This window comes from Mauremys mutica, chromosome 13 (genome assembly GCF_020497125.1).
Source record: "Mauremys mutica isolate MM-2020 ecotype Southern chromosome 13, ASM2049712v1, whole genome shotgun sequence".
NCBI lineage: Eukaryota > Metazoa > Chordata > Testudines > Geoemydidae > Mauremys > Mauremys mutica.
In genome coordinates, this window is record NC_059084.1 from 54473127 (window position 1) to 54496713 (window position 23587).

At 59.4% G+C, this 23587-nt stretch overlaps 1 protein-coding gene across 2 annotated transcripts; it reads right to left on the bottom strand.

The window, feature by feature from the left end:
- Positions 1 to 111: 111 nt before the first annotated feature.
- Positions 112 to 22747, bottom strand: LOC123348065 (solute carrier family 12 member 6). Of its 2 annotated transcripts, XM_044985336.1 has the most exons (26): positions 22573 to 22746; positions 20234 to 21373; positions 11512 to 11556; positions 9068 to 9156; positions 8526 to 8657; positions 8119 to 8265; positions 7685 to 7739; positions 7327 to 7457; positions 6934 to 7175; positions 6571 to 6785; positions 5975 to 6133; positions 5695 to 5793; positions 5428 to 5485; positions 4783 to 4957; positions 4470 to 4588; positions 4172 to 4270; positions 3802 to 3921; positions 3149 to 3253; positions 2902 to 3070; positions 2168 to 2363; positions 1923 to 2092; positions 1668 to 1799; positions 1262 to 1369; positions 994 to 1178; positions 653 to 786; positions 112 to 560 (listed from the first exon to the last, which is right to left on the bottom strand). In XM_044985336.1, exons 2-26 carry the CDS (start codon positions 20505 to 20507, stop codon positions 469 to 471), a joined length of 3450 nt encoding a protein of 1149 aa, XP_044841271.1. In that variant the 5' UTR covers positions 20508 to 21373; positions 22573 to 22746; the 3' UTR covers positions 112 to 468. The 2 variants fall into 2 exon arrangements, with proteins under 2 accessions (XP_044841271.1, XP_044841272.1); XM_044985337.1 differs by lacking the exon at positions 11512 to 11556 and having other exon boundaries at positions 22573 to 22747.
- Between the last annotated feature and the right edge of the window lie 840 nt (positions 22748 to 23587).

Sequence of the window (23587 nt, forward strand, 5' to 3'; positions counted from 1 at the left end):
CAGCCCCACTCTGGCCCCTGCAATGGGCACCCTGGCCATTAGGCCTCGGAAGTTGGATCAGTGACTGGCACTGGCCTGCCCCCAGCAGGCCCCATTACAGCAACCACCCTGCTTGCACACAAAAGGTTGGGAGAAGGGAGGAGGCCCACAACCCCCCCCTGCACTCCCCACCCTTCCACAGCAGCTTGAAAGGAAGCAAAGCAGCTTTGGCACTGCGTGGTGACGGGCACCCTGGGAAATCTCTCCCAGCCCTGCTTTGTGAGGGTTGCCCCCTGGTGACCCTGCCCTGGTGGGTCTAATACTACAGTCCCTTTGGTGCCACCCCCTTTCTTGCCCTGTAGGGGTAGAGCAGTGGGGTAACTGCTCCATGGAGGTGTGCCCCCACTGGATTTTGGCGTGCCCCTTGTCCCCAGCCCATCTGGAGGGCAGCAGTGGAACGAAGTGGCAGGGGCCAGTGGAGGGGGTGCTCTAGGAGTAGATGGTGATGACCTCGCTGCCACCCCCCCGCACCAGCAGCACCCGCTCTAGCCCCTCAGTCAGCACCTCCAGGAACTCCATGTCTGGGGCGTGGGTTAAGGAGCCAACACGGGCAAGACAGATAGACAGCGCTCCCCCCACCTAACCCCCCCCAGGCTCCCCACGCCAAGGATACAGTTCTCATCACCTGCGGGGTTGCGGGGCGGCCCCGGCATGTTGAGCAGGACCAGCTTGGCCTCGTGGGACTTGTTGACGATCACTTCATTGAGTTTGACAGCTGTGTGCATGCGCCGCACATTGGACTGATCCCTGCAGGGGGCGGGAGGGTTAGGGACGGACACTGGCTTGGGGGAGGGCCAGACAATGCAGAGTGGCTCCATAGGAGATCGGGATGCCTCCCATGGGGTGGAGGAAAGCATTTCTAGCCTCACATTGGGGCATCTCCACCACCTCCAGGATGATGGGAGGTGGAGGGGGGCAGTCCCCAGGGGCTGATGGGAAGCAAGAGGGGCTTACGGCTTCATGTTGAGCAGGTCCTGCATACCCTCGAGAGTCCGGGCCTTCTGCCCGCGGGCTGCCATGTACTTATCCTTGGTCCAGGTCATCTGCACCTTCTCTTGGTAGGTCTCCGTCTCCTCGTCCTCGTCGGAGCCGATGCTGGTCAGGCGCAGCATGGAGTTGCGGTCCTTCACCAGCTGGGCCTGCAGGAAGCCCAGGGGGTGAGTGGGGGAGTGCCCCATGGGGAAGGGGAGCAGCCTACCCCCACCCCCCAGTCCCCACTTACCTCTCTGTCCCGCTCAGTCTTGGAGAGCCGCATGTGCCGTAGCATCTGGGAGCGCTGCTCCATCATCAGAGTCCGCTCGTAGGTGTAGGCTGAGATGTCACTGTCGTGCTGCATGGGGCACATGTGGGGTGAGCTGAGACCAGAGGTGCAACCTGCCCCACCCCCCTCCCAGAACTGGCATAGAACCCAGGAGTCCTGGCTCCCTCCCGCTCCAAGCCCTGGACAAAGCTGTCCCATGTGAAGAGATAGGGCCTATACCTGGGCCCCCCAAGAGAGGCTCCACTCTTCAGCTGCTGCAGTGCTGCCCCCTAGGGGCCGTTCTGCTCATATGCAGCCTCCCCCACTCCCATAGAGGGGCCACAGAGCATGGCCCTCTCCCCGCCAACCGTTCCCTCAAGTCTCTCACCATCTCCACCACCTCCACCTCCGCCTCAATGCGCAGGTGGTATAGGAAGGTGGCCAGGTCCTTCTTCATCTGGATGCTGTTGTCCTCCAGCTGGGCCACCGTGAAGATGCGGATGTTGCATTTACGCCACACCTGGGGGAGTGGGGGGGAGAGAGAGAGAGAAAAACCAAGCACTGGATGGGTCAGCACCTGCAGATCAGCTCCCCAGTCCTGCCGCCCCAATCCCCCCGCTACAGGCCGAGCCCCCACTGGCACCTTGTGCTGCTTGAGCAGGAAGGGCAGCAGCATGAGCATGCCCCCATCGTGGACGATCCACCACACGTCGATGTTGCCCTCAAGGAAGGGCTCCGCGTTGCCTGGGTAGAAGGCCACATTCTTGGCCACCAGCAGGGCCAGGCGAGCGGCTGTGGTGACCCGGACGGTGCCTACGGTGACAAAAGTGGTCAGAGGGCACCAGTGGGGGAAAGGGGAGGACCCCCCAAGCCCACACCCCCACGTACCGATGAAGGTCTTCCAGGCGCGAGCATCCTCGCTCTGGCGCCAGGCATTGGGCCAGCCCATCACCACCGTGTTGTGCTTCATGCCACCCAGGCCACAGGACTGGATGAGATGGGAGATGCCCTCCCGCACCTTGGCTGCCACCACCAGCTGGCAGAAGCCCTTCACGCGCTCTGCCTCCATCAGGTGCTTGATGGTCTGCAAGACACACACGGGAGCGGCTAGGGGGCGCTGTGCTGCTGGGGGGTGACAGCCTCTTCAAGGGAAGCCACAGCACTGGGGGGTGGGGTCACTGGGCCGCAGAGAGCAGGGTCCGGGGTGCTCAGCACGGGGCGGGTGTGAGCACGTGGCAGGGGATGCTGTGCCCCACACAGCAGGAGCCGGGGGGGGGGGGGGGAGGGGGCACTGTCCTGGGGCTCAGCAAGGGACACCGTACTGCTGGCATGGGGGAGGCTCTCAGCAGGGGCACTGTGCCACACAGAGCAGGGGGTGGGGTGCTTGCCAAGGGGTATCGTGCAGTGGGGTGTGACATGGCAGGGGCCAGGGGTCCTTGGCAGGAGACACTGTGCCACACAGAGCAAGGGCCTGGGGGCAGGGGCTCAGGAGGGGGCACCGGGCGGCCGGTGGGGAATGGAGGAACCGTGTGGCATGGAGCAGGCACCATGCTGCTGGGGGGGGAGGGGGCACCGTGCAGCAGGGTGGATCTCGGCAGGGGCTGCTCTCTCCCTCCCCTGACCTGCTCAGCCGCCAGCCCCTCGGCGTAGTTCTCCAGGAAGTTCCCCACCATGACGGAGCCCACGATGGTCAGGCCCTTGCCCGCCTTGAGCTGCGAGGCGAAGGTCAGCAGGCGCGGGTGCTTCACGTGCAGGTCCTCGTCCAGCTTCAGCAGCACCAGCAGCTGGGGCCTGCGGGGAGCGAGGGGTCACGGGGGGGCCAGAGGGGTTCACCCCATGGAACAGCGGGGTGTGGGGGGGCTCTCCTACCTCCAGTTCTTGGTGTGGGGGGGGCCCTCCTCCAGGCGCAGCAGGGCGAAGCGGGCAGCGCTCAGTGACAGGCCCCGGATGCCGTCGCCCCACTCCTTCTCGGCTCTGGGGGGCAGAGACACGGTGCTCAGCCGAAAGCTATCCACCCCGCACTGAGGAGGTGGGGTCACATGAGAAAGCTGGGGAAACTGAGGCAGGGAAAGGGACCTGGCCAAGTTCAGACTCGACAGAACCCAGGTGTCCTGGCTCCCAGCCCACTCTTGTCCAACCACTAGACCCCACTCCCCCCACAGAGCTGGGACAGAACCCAGGTGTCCTGGCTTCCAGCTCCCTCAGCTGTAACCCATGAGACAGGTCTTCCTGTACAGAGCCACAGCACTCCATCCCAGCAGGGTGGCCACTGGGGGAAGGGTGTCTCCTCCATTGCTACAGCTGCCCACAGGCCCCGGCTGGCGGCCCCCAGGGAAGGCGAGGGCTGCCTTCCCCATGGAGCCCAAGCCCCACTCTGCTCCCTAGCGGGCAGGAGATGGGGAAGCCGAGGCAGAGGGGGTGGGGAACTCCCCAAGGTCAGGGAGGAAAATGGGTGAACCCAGGAGTTGCAGGGGCAGCCCGTCCAGCCCCAGGGGTGCCAGACCCTGCAGGAGACAACGCACCCCTGGTACTCGATGTACTTGTAGATCATGCCGGCGATCACCATGGCGACGATGGCGTAATACCAGGACGACACAAACATGAGCGCCAGGCAAATGCTCATGCCCACAAATGAGAGCGCCCTGCAGGGAGGGAGAGCGAGAGAGAAAAAGAGCACACATATCCAGGAGTCCAGACCCCCATTTCAACCCACCAGGCTCCTCCCAGAGCTGGGGAGAGAACCCAGGAGTCCTGTCACTCCATCCTCCCAAACCCACTAGACCCATACCCCTCCCAGAGCTAGGATAGAACCCAGGTGTCCTGGCTCCCAGCCCCTCCTACTCTAGCCACTAGACCCCACTCTCCTCCCGGTGCTGGGGCAGAACCCCTTACCAGTGGTAGTAGCGAAAGCGGGGTCTCCAGTTGGGGGTGCGCAGCAGGGTCTGCAAGGCGCAGGCCAGATTGACGAAGAGGTAACACATCAAGAAGAACCTACGGACCCGGAAAGACAAGAGACGGTCGGGGGGTGGTGCCTTGGGGGCTCCCCCTTGGGTGCAGGCTGATATACCATCATGAGATTCCCCGCTCTGGGATGCGAACGCCAAATCCCAGCTGGGAGCGGGATCTGCCCCCTCCACAGAGTCCTGCCCACCCCCTTCCCCGCCCCCACGTGGCTCAGCAGGAACCTTACATAGACAGGATGGGGGCCACCAGGTCCAGTGAAGCAATGAGGATGCCCAGCTCGGCGATACCCGCAGTCAGGAGCAGAGCCCACGTCGGCTCCCCATTGGCTTTGCTATGGCCGAATACCTAGGGCGACAGCACACAGGAAACCCACTTCAGGGAGGCAGGAATGCAGCCAGCTCGGGGACAGAGGGGCACAGCTGGGGGACAGCTACACAAAGCCACACAAGGATGGCTCGCCCAGCGTGGAGATGCAGCCAGCTCTGGGGCGGGGCGGCTGGGTACTGTGGGAGGGAGAGTGAAGCGGAGCGCGCTCTTACCCGCAGGAAGGGGATGATGTTGTCCTTGGCGATGGCTTGCAGCAGGCGGGGGGCGCCAGTGAGGCTCTGTAGCCCAGCCCCGCACGTGGAGAAGAAGGAGCCGATGACGATGACCCAGGGGGAGGGCCAGGAGAGCGTCCCAACCACCAGGTTCCTGTGCACAGCGTCGCCAAACCTGCCGGCGGGAGAGGGACCGTCAGCCGGGGGGGGGGGGGACCAGGCATGGAGGAGCCTTGGACACAGGAGAGGGCCTATAGACAGGAGGACTGCACGGAGGGGGGCAATGGGGACTCAGTGGAGGGGCATAATGGGCTAGGGGGCCCCCAGTGGAGGGAAGCTATGGGGACCCAGTGAACAGGAGAACCCAGCGGAAGGGTACTACAGGCTGGGGGAGACCCAATGGAGAGGCACTGTGGGGATGCAGGGACCCAGTGGAGGGGTGTCACGGGCTGGGGATGACCCAGTGCACTGGGGGACCCAAGTGGGGAACAACCCAGTGGAGAGGTGCTCTGGGGGGACCCCACGGAAAGAGGACTATGGGCAGGGGGACCCAGGCCCCCTGAGGAGGCGGCGTTATGGGGAGGACAGGCAGCCCCAGCGGCAGGTGCCGGCGAGCACCACAGGGCAGGTCCCCCCAATACTCACTTGTCCCGCAGCACCACCCCTTCGATGCAGGCCCCAAACAGAACCACGTTGCTGAGATCTATGGCAGTGCGGAGTCAAGGCGGCCATGGCCCCAAGGTCACAGCGGGGTGGTCAGTGATCCCCCACCCCCACCCCGCCTCGCCCCACGGGGGGGCCCTTCTCCACCCGGCCTCATATGGGCTCTGGCATGCTCTGACCATGAGCAAGGCATGTCCCTCCCTGCCCCGTCCGTGCCCGCCCCCCGCCACGCTAGCCCTGGCAGGATACAGACGAAGGAGGTGGTGAGGATGGCCAGGATGGTGCCGATGGGGATGGATTTCTGAGCATCCTTCAGGTCTCCAGAACGGTTCGAGCCAGCCATGATCCCTGCAAAGATCAGCACAGGAGAAACGGCTGCCAGGTGAGCACCCTGCACCATTGTCCCAGACCCCAGGGTCCTATTCCCTAGCAGTGGGAGCCTGCCGGGCCCCCTAGGGGTGATCGCCCTGTGCTACCCTCTCGGACGCCAGGGTCCCCAGCTCCCATCCCCCACGGCAGCAGTGCTCACCGGTGACGGAGGGGAAAAAGATGCCCACGAGCAGGGTAAAGGAGGTGGTGATGTCGGCTAACACATACTCCTGGCTCATGGCCCCCAGCACGTCGACAGAGTGGGCCGAGGGCTTCTCGATGATCTCCCCCTTCTGCAGGTAGCTGCTCCACAGGTTCTCTGCAGGTAGGGAGAAGCGGCTAGTCAGCAGGGCTGGGGCCACGGGGTGAAGCCACAGGGGGTTGGACTGTCCCATCCCAGAGCCACCAGGGTCTCTTGAGTCAGCACCAGGGCGTCGGTCTGTACAACCCAGGAATTCTAGCCGGTACCATGCAAACTGCCGGCTCACGGTTTGGCCGAGGTTCTGGGAGTGCCCCATGCTGCCATTGTGGATGCCTGGGTCCCATTCTCCCTCCCAATCTCCCGAGCTGCAGTGTCTGCATTTAAGCTACTGGAGTGTCCTGGGGGCCAGTGCTGGTCCGAGGGCCTCAGAAAGAGGGCTGAGAGGCTCCGTAGCTGACGGAGCTCATGCCCAGATGGCACAGGGTTGCAGCCATGGCAGGCTCCCCTCACCACCGGCTGGTGGGCGGATCCGCCCAGCCGCACTAGGCCCTCACCGGTGATGATGCCGCTGGCCAGGCCCGGGATGCCCTGGATGGAGGTGACGTTGTTGTGAGCGAAGTATTCGTCGCAGGTGGCGTTCAGTTGCTTGCTGGAGTTGCAGAAGAGGCCCCAGAGCTGGGTGGGCACCGTGAAGTTGCCCAGTTCCTGGGTCTTGGCGCAGACGTCGATGTGCCGACCAGAGAGGGTGCGGTTCCCCAGCATACAGACCCTGCGCCGGGCGGGAAGGCAGATAGACACAGAGCCCCAGAGCATAGAGCCCCCCATGGCGCCCCTAACCGAGGTGAGCCCCACCCCCGAGGAGTGCCAATCCCCCCGCGCCCTCTGCCAGCCCCCCCGCAGAGCCTGCCAGCACCTACGGGAAGCGGGGTGGGGCGAAGGAGGATTTGATGGCCCCGGCGTAGATGGCCAGGATGGAGACGATGACGCAGGCGAGGAAGAGCGAGGCGAACTTGTTAACGTAGCGCACGCCGACAAAGACCACCAGCACCATAAGTACGAGGAAGGCCGAGCCGTAGACCCGCATGTTGTTTAGCATGGCCGCCGACTCCTTCAGCGCGTCGGTGCTACGGAAAATGGCTGCCTCGGGAGCGATGTAATTCTGTGCGGGGCACAGAGAGAGATGTCACCTCCAGGAGGCGCCGGCTCCAAGCCACCCCAGGGCGGGGGGCCGGCTGGCTCATGGGGGTGGGGAATGGGACATGTCACACACACCACACAGATCCCAGGCCCCCAGGGGGCAGCGTTCTCACCAGGAAGATCTCGATGGCTCCCAGAATGTACATGGCGGCGGCGAAGGTGGTGCCCAGATAGAAGCAGAGCCCCACAGCACCCCCAAACTCAGGGCCCAGTGCCCGGGAGATCATGAAGTAGGAGCCCCCAGCTAGAGAGAGAGGACAGAGAGAGTCAGGGAGCAGCTAGGGAGGTTGGGGTGTGTCCCAAGGGCTCCCCATCCATAGGCGCCAGGGCAGGAGATGCCCTGAGATGGAGGTCAGGAAGGAACCAACCACCACAGGGAAGAACTGAGGCCTGGCTGATGGGCCCAATCCAGAGCTGAGGGGATAGGGATGCTGGCCAATCCAGGAGAGAAGAATGGCCTGACCCACTCACCCGGCACGACTCCATTGGTGGCGATGGCACTCATAGAGATGGCAGTTAACAGCGTCTGCGGAGAAGGTGAAAGAGGACAGCAGGGGGTGTTGTTAGAGGAACAGCACTGAATTGGTAGCAGACATCAGGTTCACATGGCCTGCACCAAATGCAGCTGCCTCTGGGGTGGGATGAGGCAGCTGGAGAGGCCCAGTGAACAAGGACTTAGAACCAGAAGTGGTGGAGAATGACATCGCCAATGGCAGATGCAGGGCGGGCCTGGGGAAGCAGAACTGTATCGACTGAGGCCAGATTTGGGTAGGACACCAGGGTTCACAATCCTTAGGGAGCTCACTACACTCTTCTAGCTGGGACACTCCCTGCAGCACAGCGCCCGATAGTGCCACGCTAGGGTCAGCACTGCCCCTTAGTGCCCCCTGAGGGCAGACACTCACGCAGCAGCAGCAGATGAGGACGATGGCGAAGGCCTGCAGCACTCCGGCCGTGCCCACCACCCAGGTGAGGCGCAGGAAGAGGATGACCCCAAAGATATTCTGCAGGCAGGGCAGATAGACGCCCATGAAGGTGCCCATCTGCGGCGTCTGCAAAGAGAGAGACTGTGGTTAGGGCAAGGAGTGCCGGGAGGCAGGACTCTGCTCTGGGAGGGGATAGACTAAGAGGGCTGATGCCCTTCAATCCCACCCCGCAGCCCCCTGCTATCCCATCCCTGGGCTCCCCGCACTGCCCCCCAACCCTGCCCCTCCATCCCACCCTTCAGCCCCAGGCCATCCCAACCCTGAGATCGATCCAGCCTGGTCCCAGCTCGGCCAGTGCCCCTCAATCCCACCCCGCAGCCCCTCACCTTTGTGGGCTTCTTCTTGCCTTCTGCAATGTTCTCAGCCTCCTCATGCTCCCGCGCCCCCTGCGTCAGGTTGGTGTAGTTCGCCATGCGGTTAAGCAGGGAGGACACCTTGGGCCGGGTATCCATTTCCTCCTGCAGGACGAGAGGGGGTGAAATGGGGAGCTGTCCCTGCTGCCTGAGTCTGCAGAGAGCCTGAGCCCGTTACTGAGATGCAGCCTGAGCCCATTGCTCCAAGAGGTGTCAACTGCCTACGTGCGTCTCAAAGGGGTGTGAACTTGAAGCCCCGCCACCCCTATCCCAGCAGGGGAGAACCAGCCGGAGGAAGAGCACAGCGGACCCTGGCTGCTGGATTAGTTCTGGGGGAAGGGACAAACCGCCAGGCCCCGTTACCCCATCGGAGGGCAGGGCTGCATCATAGCTCCTGGATGGACATGAACCACGTTTCAGACTCCCAGCACTGGCCACCAGGGGGCAGCAAATGTCCACCTCCCCACTCTGCCCTCTCCTCCCTGGCTGCGGGGGGCAGATTCCCCCGGGGGTACCTCGAAGAGCGCCAGGTTCTTGTCGAAGTACTCATCCCCGTCCTCGTAGCTGGTGTTGTTGAGATAGACGTCTTTCTTGCGCCCGGGGTCTGAGGAGAGACAAGTGGGACAGGGAGATGCCAGTGTGAGGTGCAGTGAGCTGGGGGGTCTCAGCCCTGTACCAGCTTACCAGGGTTCTCCAAGAGCCCAGCCATTCACCGCTCCCTCCTGGCAGGGGGACTGCAGCACCAATGTACAGACACACACACCTCTACAACTCCTCTGGAATGGAAGGAGACTGAGGCACAGCATCAAAAGTAGAACCCAGGAGTCCTGGCTCCTAATCCCACCCTGCTCTAACTCACTAGACCCTACTCCCCTCCCAGAGCTGGGGACAGAACCCAGGAGTCCTGGCTCGTAATCCCACCCTGCTCTAACCCACTAGACCCTACTCCCCTCCCAGGGCTGGGGATAGAACCCAGGAGTCCTGGCTCCTAATCCCACCCTGCTCTAACCCACTAGACCCTACTCCCCTCCCAGGGCTGGGGATAGAACCCAGGAGTCCTGGCACCCAGCCCCCCAGGCTCTAACCTGTGGTCTCACCCTCTCTCTGCCCCTTGGCGAGAGGTGAGTCAACAGTCAGGCTGCTGCCTGCTCAGAGGAAGATTCCTTGCTGGGCTGGGCACAATAACCACCTGTTCCAGCCCAGGCCCCCAGCAGTTTGAACCTGCAGCCGCCTCTGCATGTTCAGCCGAGAGGCAGCGGCACAGGAATAACAACTCTCTGGCACCTGGCCTCCCAGGTAGTAGGGAGCTCCCCAGGCCCCTTCTGCTGCTCACAGCTCGGGATGGGCCTCTGGGGCAGTTGGCAGAACACTGCCCAGAGTCAGCTCACCTAGCACGGCTCTCACTGTGAGAGAGCCCCCACCCCACTCCCTACAGCACAGCACCCCCCAGTGCTGCACTGAGTGCTGGCCCCAGCTCCCGACTGCCAGGGGAGAGCCCCCACCCCACTCCCTACAGCACAGCGCCCCCCAGTGCCGCACTGGGGAACTGGGGCCAGCGCTGACTGCCAGGGGAGAGCCCCCACCCCACTCCCTACAGCCCAGCGCCCCCCAGTGCCGCACTGGGGAACTGGGGCCGGCGCTGACTGCCAGGGGAGAGCCCCCACCCCACTCCCTACAGCCCAGCGCCCCCCAGTGCCGCACTGGGGAACTGGGGCCGGCGCTGACTGCCAGGGGAGAGCCCCCACCCCACTCCCTACAGCCCAGCGCCCCCCAGTGCCGCACTGGGGAACTGGGGCCAGCGCTGCCAGGGGAGAACCCCCACCCCACTCCCTACAGCACAGCGCCCCCCAGTGCCGCACTGGGGAACTGGGGCCAGCGCTGACTGCCAGGGGAGAGCCCCCACCCCACTCCCTACAGCCCAGCGCCCCCCAGTGCCGCACTGGGGACCTGGGGCCTGCGCTGCCTGCCAGGGGAGAGCCCCCACCCCACTCCCTACAGCCCAGCGCCCCCCAGTGCCGCACTGGGGAACTGGGGCCAGTGCTGACTGCCAAGGGAGAACCCCCACCCCACTCCCTACAGCACAGCGCCCCCCAGTGCCGCACTGGGGAACTGGGGCCAGCGCTGACTACCAGGGGAGAGCTCCCACCCCACTCCCTAGAGCACAGCACCCCTAGCACCACTCCTGGGCAGCGTAATGTCACCCCCCCGCCCCCATGGGCACTGCTATTTGGCAGGGCCTGAGCAGCTCAGCTGGCCTCGGTGTTTGCTTTGTACACAGCACAGGGAAAGCCACGCTACCAGCCAACCGCTGAGGTGGGACAAGGTCAGCGGAGAACAAGGTACTAACAAGTGAGCCCCACGGCACCCGATCCACGGGCTGGGGGCTCCCCGGCAGGAAAAGCCAAAGTAGACTACTTCAGCATGGCATTAGGGGGCATTGGGCTGCAGAGAGCGGGGGCTCAGCAGGGGGCGCTCTCCCCTCCCAGTCAGTGCTGGCCCCTGGGGGCACTGTGCTGCAGGGAGCGGGGTTCGTAGGGGCATTCTCCCCAACACCCGAGTGGCTTCAATAGAACCCAGGAGTCCTGTCACCCAGTTCCAACAGACCAGACCTCCTCTCTGACTGTGAAATCGGGCTGAGAAGGACGACGGACAAAGCCACACCTCAGTTTTGGGCCTGGCGCTCAAGCTGCAGGTGCCTGCGATGATCCAAGGATCAGCAGATGGGGAAAGAGGGGAATTAGTAGCGAGGGGTATGTAAATTACCCTCTCCCTAGGGTAGTCTGATCCAGGGGTGAAACACACATGCACACACAGAGCAGGGCTTCGGCAGGGGGGCAGCAGGGACAGACACACACAGAGCAGGGCTCATCCCCTCCAGCAAGAGGCACAAACGGACACACACACAGGCTCGTTCTGGCCAGGAGAGAGAGACACACGCGACTCCTTAGCAATACCGTACCTAAGAGCTGACACTGTTCCCCAGTGATGGAGGTTTGACTCACGTCTGAAAATCAAACAGAAGATGGGAAAAAATGAATCACAAAAGAAAAAAAAAAAAAGGAATGAAAAACAAAAAAGACTCTGATAAAATATATTTCCTCCCACTGATACATGTTGGCAAAGAAAGGGAAATGAGCAAAGATTCTGGGGGTTTTAGAGCATGATTTCAAAACCAAAAAGTAGCTGCAACAATATAAAAAGAAACCAGTGCAATTATATAGCAGAGTTCAGGGAGAGGGGGATGGGGCCTTTCTCCTCTAACAGGCACCAGCTCCACCCTGACCCCAGAGCGGGGGACTGGCTGTCTGGCTCCCGGGGGTCAGGAATGGGAGATGGGGCCTTTTCCCTCTCGTGGGCACCGATTCCGGCCTGGGTAGGAAACTTGTCAGTCTCCCGCCCAGACACACACGACAGGCTGGACCCCCGAGGGGCAGAAAGTGCCAGTCTCCTCAGATCTTTCCCTGTCACCTAACCCCTCAAGCAGCAGAGAGCAACGTGACTGAGCGAGGCGGGTGGCTGGGCGACGGTTGCCCTGGGTCAGGCTATGAATCAAGCCTTTGTTGAGCCCCCCCGCCAGCCGGGGGCTCTGGAAGAAGGATTCACCACAGCCCCTGTACTGCCAGGAGGGGGAAAAGAGAGACAAAGATAGGAAAGAGAGAAAGAGTCCAGCCCCACAGCTCCCCCAGCTGTGTCTGTCCCCTGCCCCTGCTGCTCAGCTGATGAGCCAGCGTCTGGCGCCAGACTGGGGATTTTAACCCTGCTCGGTGGGTTGGGAAACGGCCTAGGATAATTGGGGATTACATGGAAGCAGCTGGGATCCTGCCCTTTCCAGCCACGCAGAGAACAGATCTGTCTCAACGCTGGCCCCGCTCCCGTTCCCACGCTGCCCCAGAGGTGGTCCTGTTTCGGGAGCAGGGAGAGAGAAAAGCAAGGCCTTGGACCACCTGTGGGTGTGGAAAAGGGTCCCTCAATACCAGGGGTCACTGCCTTAGGACACCATACAGGACTCCTGGGTTCTACCCTACTTACAGACACTTGATCCTGTGGCCAGTGCTTGAGCTGCATTACATTCCCACTCCACGGAGCTAGGTAGATTTTCTGTCACTGACCCTCTATCCCACATTTATATTTTCTGCTGAGAAAAGAACCCGGGTGTTGTGACTCCCAGCCCCTCCGGCTCTAACCACTAGACCCTCTGCCCTCTGGGAGCAGGAACAGAACCCAGGAGTCCTGGCTCTCTGCACGCCATCTGAGTGGCTGTAACTGTGCTGCCCAGAGCTGGGAGCACCTTCATAGACCATCTCCTCTCCATCTAGCAGACAGGCAGCATGAGCCCTGACACGCAGAGGGCGGCCTGGCAGGAAGCCAGGGGCTAGGCTTGGGATATAATCCCTGACGCTGCCCTCCCCGCTGGAGCTAAATCGAATTAGCTGGGCTGCTGTGTGACACGAGGCCTGCTCCTGCTCAGCCACTGGGCAGGGGGGTGGGGTGGGTGGTTACATACTTAAGAACACGGGGCCTTTCCCCTTCAGGGGGCACTTGCCCCGATCCAGCCCCAGGGTGGGAGAATGGCTGGACATTCCCCCTCTCCCTAATCCCAGAGGTTGGGATAGAACCCAGGAGTCCTGGCACCCAGCCCTCTCCAGCCACTCCTGCTCCAACCACTAGACACCACTCCTCTCCCAGAGCCACAGTGAGAGCTCAGGAGTCCTGACTAGGGAGCTGGATTCACACACGGGCCTTGTATAAAGTGGGTGGTATATTAACACACACCCCTCTTCCAGCTGCAGCTCAGAAAAGTCACTTCCGCCATGTGCAATGCCCAACTGAGATCCGGGCACAGGGGGTGGAAGATGCTGCACGGAGTATTTCCCAGGCTACACAGAGCCTGCTTTGGCCAGGAGGGGGCAGGGAAAAAGGAAGAAAGAATGAAAAAGTCAGACAGGAGGGAAGAATGAAAATGTCAGAGAGATGGAAGGAAATTCCCTGCCAGGCGAAGGACCCAAGCCAGCAGCGACTCCTCTGTGCAAGCCCAGAGCAGGGGCAGATGCAGCGAGAGCTTTCCCCAATGTACACCCTCTCCCAGGAGCACCCCTTCTAGGTCGACAGGGGAGGCCAGTCTCTGTGCCAAAAGTAAGTGCAAACCCAGTGCTCCAGCTACTGAGCGTAACTGATTATTGATTAGGAACCACAGGGAACAAGGCAGAAAGGAAAGGGTTAAGCACATGGGTGCGGGGGCGGGTGGTGTTTGCCATCTAATGAGGTTCTCACTCAATCCAGCTTCACACGCATGGAGGGATATAAAAACACTGCTGGGATCACTGAGATGCAGCCACCTCTGGGGCGGGGCAGCTGGGTAACAGCTACACAGCAACGCTGCACCAGGATCGCTCGCCCAGTGCTGGGGTGATTCTGGGGTGTGAATTGACAGCTACATAACAATTGCACAGTGAGACTGCACACAAATGGCTTGCCTGGGACTGAGATGCAGCCACCTCTGGGGTGGGGCAGCTGGGTAACAGCTACACAGCAACGCTGCACCGGGATCGCTCGCCCAGTGCTAAGATTCTACAGATTCTGGGGTGTGAATTGACAGCTACATAACAGTTGCAAAGTGAGACTGCACACAAATGGCTCGCCTGGGACTGAGATGCGGCCACCTCTGGGGTGGGAGTGGTTGAGTAACAGCCACACAGCACTGCCTGTAGGTTTGGGGCAGACAGTGAAGGAGGGTGCCATGTGGCTCGAACCAGGACAGAATCAGCAGAGCTTGAATTTGCCAGGACACTGGGGTTTGCTCCATCTCTCTTGGTGGCAGGGGCTGTTTAGAGTCTGAGCAAACACAGCACCCCCCCCTTTACCCCCATCACCCCCACTATGACAGGATCCCCTAGTGCCCATCGTCAGCTGCATCAGTCCCCAAGGGGACAGTCACCCCGCAGATCCCTTCCCAAAAACTGCCTGTCCAGATCCACACTGGACCCAAATGCACACCAGCCCTGTACAGCGTAACAGCACTTCCCACGGCCCGTTCTCTGTCAGGGTCTCCTGGCCTGATCCAAATCCATGGAAAGGTTCCACTCAGATTGGAGGGCTCAGGATCAGGCCCTGCAGCACATTCCACAGTCCCGTGTCCCCCCCCCCCCCCAGCCTCACACAGCAGAGAAAGTGAGGCCCAGGGCAGGGGAAGAAGCAGCACAGAAAGCACACAGCTCCGAAGAGGAAGAACCCAGGAGTCCTGGCTCCCCCGCTTTCTAATCCACCAGACCCCACTCCCCTTCCAGTGGTGGGAACAGAGCCCAGGAGTCCTGGCTCCCAGTGCCCCTGCTCTAACCACTGGAGCGCACTTCCTTCACTAATCAGGAGCGGAGCTGTGGTTGGTGTTTAACGGAAGATCATGCAACAGGTTGGGAAGAGCCCAGGGGAGGCTGCTATGATGGTTGAGGAAGGCAGGCTGGGGAGGCTGCTTGGATCTGGGGGGCAATCAGGGGGCAGGGGACAATAAAGAGACACTGCCCCCCATACCCCATACCCCCGAGACAGAGGGGGCAGCCCAGGTAGGGGAGGAGCAGCCAAGAGACAGACGCAGGTAAAGCAGATTAATGTGGCGTGTTTACATGACGGCTCACCTGATACCATGATCTCTCTGGGCATCCAGATGCCAGCCCCGTTGGCTCCTTCCTGGGACCCTTCTTCCACCCCACCCTCCTCCTCCTCCTCCACCTTAGTAACAGTGAAGTGAGGCATTTTCTGGACTAACTTTTCCCCCAGCACCAGCAACGAAAGGGACTGGAAGCGCCGGGATCAGGTGACCGGCAGGCTCCAGGGGAAGAGGCGGGATGGTGTGGGGGGGGGGGGAACACGCCCTCCCCTGCTGTGTGTGTATTACTGGCACTAAGAGGATTAATTGCTCCACCTACAACCGCTTCCACTCTCCTGCTGAACTGTAGCAGGCAACCTGGGAGAGGCAGGGACGGGCACAACGCTGTGATGCAGCCAGCTCTGGGTAACAGCCCCACAGCTGTCTGGATGGAGAAGTCTGTAGCCCCCTGAGCTGTAGCATGGCTTTCTGAGAGGCAGGATGGAGTCAGATCAGGACTCCTTGGTTCTATCCCCAGCTCTGGGAGAGGAGTGGGGCTAGTGGGTTAGAGCAGGGGCACTGGAAGGCAGGACTCCTGGGTTCTATCCTTGCTCTGGGAGAGGACTGGGGCTAGTGGGTTACAGCAGGAGAGGTGGAGCTGGGCAAACTCCAGCTCATGGTGGCCTTTTCCCTACATACCCCACCCTCTCTATTTATACCAAGAAGGAGCAGAGATTAGGGAAAAGGTCTTAATCAGTTTAGGAAATGCCTAAAACGGGGAACTCCAGGCCAGGGTGAATGACACAAACGCTGGGTTGGCCCCACAGCACTTCCCGCTCCAGAACGGGGTTAGCCACACCCCACTGCCCTGAAATGACCCCTTGAGCAAGCAGAGGAGAGCCCTGGCACAGGGGCCCCTTCAGTTCTCTGTTGAGGCTTCCCACTCCCTGCACTGGCTCAGGTGACTAAGTTACCTTTGCAAACTGCTTTGAGATGATCAGGGAAAAGGGATTAGGGACAGAGCGACCTAGGGCTCGTCTACACTACAAAATGAAGTCGACTTACATTAAGTGGACATACAGCCACCGCAGTATTTAAAGCGGTGGTTCACATCCTCACCAGGGGGGCTTCCACTGATTGAAATGGGGCATTGCTAGATACTCACAGCTGGAGCCCAGCAACCCTGGGGCCGACAGCCTCAACTGTAGGCACGGGGCTCACAGTTGCGCCTCCCCTAGCTGTTAGGCGGATGCCGGGCTCCCAGCTGGGCCATCCCTCACCCTGGCACTGACAGCCCCAACTGTGAGCCCACAGGGGGCTCAGTTGCACAGCAGGGAGCCCAGCAGCAGTGAAATTGACCTTATTGTCAGTTTCACGGCTGCTATTATTTCAACTTTTGGCTTGGGCTCTGGATGTCAGCCTGTGGGGAGCTCACAGCTGGAGTCCCCTCCCGCCTGAGCTGACAGACAGAGGGAGACAGAAAGGAAATGGGAAATAAAAGCAGCGTCAATTTCACTGCTGGTAGGCTCCCTGGTGTGAAACAGAGACAGGTGCAAGTTCACAGCTCTGGCTGTCAGCCTTGGGGGAGCCTCCCACTGTGACCCCCACTGCTGGGGCTGATAGCTGGAGCCCCCCTGCTGCCACCCAGTGAGAGACTGGGGGAGGGGGCGAGGATCATGCTTTCCTTCCCCACCCCTCCAATCCCTCAGGGGGAGGCAGCAGGGCTGAAGGTTGCTAACAGCTGTCAGCCCAGCTTGGGGCTGACAGCCAATGTAAATAACGCAGCGTCTACACAGACACTACATCACCCTTACTACATCGACATAAGCCCTATGCCTCTCGTGGAGGTACAGTTATTACGTCGGTGTAGTGGGCTCACTTATTTCGGCAGAAGCACCATTGTAGTGTAGACACAGACATGATTAGGTCGACGTTAGCTGCCTTACGTCCACCTAACTATGTAGCATAGACCTGGCCTCGGTTCCCTTATTAGGGACAATTCACGTTTCCGTTAGGCATCTTTTAACTTTATTTCTGCTGCCATCAACAGGCCAAACCACACATTACACCACAGTATATGTTCAAGTGGAACAGTCAGGGGGGCTGCAGGTTAGGATTGAGGGGCACCAGCAAAACTACTGGGTTGGGGGAAGACAAGGGCTGGGGCAGCAGGTGTTGTGGGTGGGTATTGAGGGGCACCAGCAGAGGTGGGGGAGCCCAGGGATGGAATAGCAAGGGGCTGTGGGTCAGGACTGAGGGGCACCAGCATCGCTGTGCGGGAGGGAGAGGCCAGCGGCCAGGGCTGGGATAGTTGGGGGCTGGGAGTAATTTTGCTTACAACCTCTAGTCCTGACCCAGAGCCCCACCTCTTGTTCCAGTTATGCCCTTTCAGTTCCTCTTCTGCTGCTCTCTGCTCCAGCCGTGCATGCCCCCACAGCTGTGTGATGCCCTAGAATAGAGGGGGGCTGAGGTCAGAGCACACACTACGGGGCAGAACTGGAGTCACCCCCCGGGGTTTCTCTTCGGCTGCCACAGAATCAGGACTGGTTCCAGGCTCCGCTCCCCCTGCAGTCAATCCAGAGTCACCCCTGACCGCAGTGGAGACCTGACTCCATTCTGTTCGCACCACAGAAAGGACACACATCCATCTAGCTTGGACAGAGGAATCAATGGATGGGGAGGGCCAGAGAGCCAGCTGTGAGCACCTGGGATGGGGGTGGGGAGATCAAGACCTAGCCCCTAGCACAGAGGGAGCCCAGGAGAGCACTCCACCCCCACCCTCACAGGCTGCGAGCTCTCCCAGCCCTATGACTGTTTGAGGAACAGAGAACAGGCGTAGGCGGGCGCCGCAAACGGCCATTTGTCATGGGATGATGGGAAGGAGGGGGCTGCATGAGACAGGGACTGCGGGTGAAATAAACAAGTGGGGAGACAGCTCAGCAGGGAGGGCAGCAGGCACTCGTGTTGGTGGATCAAGCGGCCCCCACGCACAAGTGTGCGTTGAACAGCAGCAGAGCACTACACGCATGCGTGGGTGTGTAAGATCACATAAGATCTATGCACCTGTCTCTGTGCATGCATGAGCCGCTGTTGAAAACAAGTCAAGCCCATGCACATGTGTGAGCTTATACATCTGTGTCTTTGTGCATGTACTGAAAAATCAAGGAAGTTGTGTGTGTGTCTGTCTGTGTTCTCACTCATCCCAGCCTTGGGGCCACATCAGGTCACGCAGAAACCTTCTCCCCAGTTCCCATCCGCTCTCTCTCTGCCCAAGGACAAAGGACGTTCGGAAAGCACAGCCAGCCTCTCCCGGGAGATAAACAGCTGAGGTGCTGGGGACATTAAGTCCCCGAGGCGCTAGCTGTCTGCTCGATCTGTCCTCCTGCTGCAGGCCTGCCACACACACACACACACACACACACACACACACACTCGTGCTCTCCAGTTCCTGCAGTGCCTGTTTTGCTGCTTCACTGGGCTTCAGGCCTCTGACGACAACAAAAGGACCCCCTTCGAGGAACACAGCGGCCTTGATGGCTTGTGAAATGTCTGTGACATCACCAGGGTACTGTCCCACAAGTGATCCCACAGACAGAACGGGGAGCACAGGACTGTCTTGGGTGCTCCAGTGGAGAAGGCTCATAGGCATGTGAGTATGAGCTGGACAATATCCATAAACCAGCTCTCCCTTCCTGACCCCAGGCTGATCAGCTTTGCCCCAGAGCATGGCCATCCATGAGCCCCTTATGACAAGGGGGAGATGAACACACCTGGTGCCAAGGCGGACTCACAATTGCACACTCATATTCACTGCAAGAGCTGGGAATGAACCCAGCATCCCAGAAAATCCCAGCTCTAAAGAGTCACCTCTACTTCCTTTAAATCTCTCCTTGCAATATCAATCCAATCCAAAGTCCTCCTTCACTTCCTGTCCTAAACTCTTCGCTCTTGGAGCTGTTAAAGCAGCAGCCATGCTCCACACCAGAGGCAGCTGCATCTCAGCACTGTGCATCATTAGGCACTGTTACACAGCTGCTTCACCCCAGAAGTCGACGCATTTCAGTGCTGAGCGAGCAATCCCTGCGCACAGATCCTATGAGACAAACACGGCATTTATGTGCACGTACTGCAGACCACAGCATTTTCAGGCCTGTAACATAACCCATGCTGGGAGGCCCCGAGAGGAGCCGTGACTCTGAATCAGTGGCGACCGAAGCCCCACCACCAAGTTCTAGGACTCATCTCTCATCTGAGTCTGCATGAACAAGGGAATCAACAGGATTAAAGGGAAGTTCAATTCTCCCGAGTCATTTCCGCTGAGCCTTGCTCAGCATTTCCCATGCAGGAAAGAGGCTGAAGAAATAAGGATAGTGGCTGAGTCAGTGATAGCAATAGAGTCAATGCACTATAACCCTCTGTAAAAACACCCCCCCATCCAGCCACACCTATCTTAAAGCTGGCAACCAAGACACTTCACCCCAAAATGGAAGCTGGACGTGTGTTCCCGTTTGTTGTGGGCAAGTGGAAAGACCAAAGCATTTAGGAGGCACCTGATGGGCAACGACAGAGAACTGGCAAGACAACTGCACCTGGTGATGCACTAGCCACCATGAACCAGCCCACCCCACTGCAGCCATGAATTATTGTGGAGTCACTCATAACTTATCCCCCTCCATCTCCATCGCACCCATGAGTCATCCCTCTCTAATGCAGCTGAAAGAGGTCTCCTTCCTTCTTCAGCACACCCAGCCGTTGCGCAACTGCAAGTTGGCCAACAGATAAGTGCATTGCAAGTTGAGTGTGTCATCTCCAATGCACCCATAAAGTTTCTTTCTCCACTTCCAATGCAGCCGTTAAGTTGCAGTGGATGCATCCAACATCCCCTGGAGATGTCCTGCTCTAGTGCCAATGCAAAAAAACCTGTCCACCTCCATTGCATCCATGTCTCTCACCACTCTCCCACGAGATGTCCACCTCCAATGCACCCAAGTCTCCATCCACCCTCCCACACCAGCCAAACCACCACAGTGGTAGCCACATCAACATTGGTGACTTCCCAGCTTCTCGTGCTCATGCACATAACTGGCCACGTACCACCTACCTTCTGCCATGTCATGGGGGTTGGACGTCCTGTCGCTAGCCGGTTCACCCGCAACAGTGGCCACTGAGGTGGTGGCCCCTGAGAAATCACTCATGCCCTCGCTGCGGCTTGTCTCAGGGACACTCTCCCGGGAGCTGAAGCGGACCCGGGAGCTGGAGCGGGAGCTGAGGTCTGGACTGGTGTCAGATAGGCCTGGGATGTCGTCAATTTTTGTAGGGGTCACCATGAACCGGACGGAAGCCATTTTGGCAGGAGACCGTTGGTGTTGGTGCATGTGTGCGTGGAGAAATCTAATAACTTCCTGGAGGCTTTAAATTCTAATAATCCAGAAACAATAACAAATAGAAGGGAAACGATAATTTAGGAGGGTAACGAAATGAGTGGGGTAACAGCAGGCTCCACCACCAAGTGGATTCATATCTAGGGTGGATTCTCAGTGGTCTGGTGCAATGTGGTGCCCAGACATCCAGTGGTTATCAAGTGAGTTTTCCACAGGTATGGCTAAAGGTGGAGCACGGGAGCTGACCCATGGTTTACCGTGCAAATATTTCACAGCTGTCTGGTTTAGTCAATGATTTGTTTGTCGGAGGCCCTAGCCCGAGGCTTTGGCATGCAGACAATCCTTGGAGAAGTGCACTGCAGGGCCAGTATGTGCAAGGAGAATGTCTCACAAGTCCTGGGGCAAGCACTTGTTTGCAAATATCCTGCAGGGAAGGTGGTTCGAGGAAGGGGTCTGTTGGTTATGGAAATGAGACAGTGCAAGGAGGCAAAATAATTTTACAAGGTCTTAGTGCAACGATGGAGGCAGAAGAGAACAAGAGATCCAGGTGCAAGGAGGAGAATTACCCACCGGTTTCTGGTGTAATGTGCAAGGAAAGCAAGTATCCTAAAGAGTTCTGCTGCAAATATCCCACGTGATCCTGGTGCAACAAGAAGGTGAAATAGCTCAAGGGTCCTGGTGCAGGATGGTAGCTATTCTACACAGTTCTGGTACAAGGAGGTGGAGTATCCTAGTCCAAGGAGATGATTATTGCACAGAGTCCTGGTGCAAGGACATATGAAACTATTCCTTGAGGTCCTGGTAGGGTTATGGTGCAGGAGTATTCCTGCTGCAAAAACATACAACTTTTCAACAGGGTCCTGGGGTGAGAAGACAACTATTAAATGGCAGCCTAGTGCAAGGACACACAATAGCACAAGGCAATATGGCTATTCCAGAGGATCCTAGGGCAAAGGCCCACAAACTCCCTACAGGATCCTGATGCAACTCACATGAAGGCATGCAGTCGTGCAAGGGTGAGAAAATCCCACATGTGAACATGTGACGCCCCCATATAGTCCACATACAGGGGATATAATTATGCAAGGGCATACATATCACCAATATATCAATGAGAAAAGGGCATGCAAACCCACTGCAGGACACGGATGATAGTGCAAGACCCCCAGTGTGTTGGGGCAACAATAGAGCGGGGGATATACAAAATCCTAGTGAGTGGGATGATTGTGCTCGATCCCCAAAGAGGAGGAATGATGGTGCAAGGCATGTTTAAAACCCTTACGAATAAATCACTGGTGTAAGGGCATTCATAAACTCTGAAGAAAATAATGGTGCAAGAGATATGGGTCTCTCAAGTCACTATTGGAAGGTTGTTGTGTGAGCCCCATAAGTGGAACCAATGGTGCTGAAGGCAGGCAAGCCTCCTGTGAATAGGTATCAGGGCATGCAAAAGTCCCACGGGGGAGGGGAGGGGGACCAGTGGTGCAAGAGGTCCATAGTGCGGGGGTGCACAAAACCCCTGTGAGGGAGCAATGGGGCAAGGGATGCACAAGCCACATGTGGGGGAACCGGTGGTGCAAGGGGTATGTAAGAACCCCCTGTGCAAATCACTGATGCAAAAGCTGCACAAGAGCCCTGTGAGGTGGGATATGGTGCAAGTGGCCCTCAAGCCACATATGGGGAAGTGATCGTGCAAGGGGTGTGCAAGAGCTCCACACTCAGGTCATTGGTGCAAGGAGCATGCAAGAGCCTTGTGAGGGTGCAATGGGTGCACAATCACATATGGGGAATTGATGGTGCAAGTGATGTGAGAGCCCCATGTTGGTGCAATGGGGGGGCATGCAAGAGTCTGTGACCAGGCCAGTCGTGCAAGGGGTGTACAAGACCTCCCCCGAGGGCGGGGCAATGGTGTGAGGAGGGGAAGAGACCTACACTGCCCGCTTGTTTATGGGAGACTCACACTGCGCGTGCGCAGCAGCCCCCCGCCCCGCGGCGCCCCCTCGTCCGAAAGCGCGGGAAAAAAAACCCAGGCAGCCGTTGGGGACCGTGAGTTGTTTACCTGTGGCGCGCGCCGGCTTCTGCTCCCCAGCGTTCCACAGGGTCCCCGCGCGCCGGGGCTGCAGCTCCTGCTGCCGCTCGCGCTGTCAGCTGCCGGCTTTAGTGGAGGAGGGGGTGGTTCGGTGGAAGCGCGCCTCCCCCGCCCCTTTCTCAGCACATGCGCAGACCCAAAGAGCTAGGGCTATTAGCGGGCTTCAGTCTAGTTCTTTATGGGAGGGGGAGGAGCGGGGTCAGAGGTCACGGGTGGAGGGGGAATACTACAGCGCGGGGACTGCTGGGAATCGTAGTTTTCTGAAGGGAGGGGGGCGAACTAGGGGAAATGACAAATGTTGAAGGGGGAAATGTGGGGGAGGGGGATTAGGGGTCAGGATGAATGGGGGCAAATGTTGGGGGGCATTTGGATGCACAGCAGAGGGGCAAATATAGGGGAGGGTCAAATTCAGGGGTGGGCATTACAAGGGCAAATGTGGGGGGGAAAGGGGATTTGAGGCATTGGGGCTGGGGCAAATTAGAGGGGGCATTTGAGGGATAGGAAAGGCAAATGCAGGAGGAGGGGGTGTTTGGGGGTGAGGGGCAGTAGGAGAGATGGGGTAACTGTGCAGAAGGGGCTATTTGGGGGACAGAGGAGGGGAAGGGCAAACGTGGGGGCTTCGGGGAGCTGGCAGTCTCTGGAGGTGTGGGGGGAGGGGAAAGTAGTTGGGGGTCACCCCAACTTCCTGCCTCCAGCCTGACAGGGCTTTGATACCCCCCCACACACACACCTCCAGAGGAGGGTGGGAGTGGTACCCCCAGCTCCCTTCCCCATGGCAAAGCCCTCATCCCCCACAGCTCCCATGGTCTCTCCAGAGATCAGGCTGCTGTTGATGTGAGCTGTCCCATGAGGGCCCCCAGACTGAGCCCCTTCCCGCTCATGCCAGGGATGGATGCCGCCCTCACTCCTCTCCTGGCAGGAGCCGGACTGGCACAGCCCGCAGGGCCACTGACACGCCACCTCCACTGCTGGTGCTCGCCGAGGG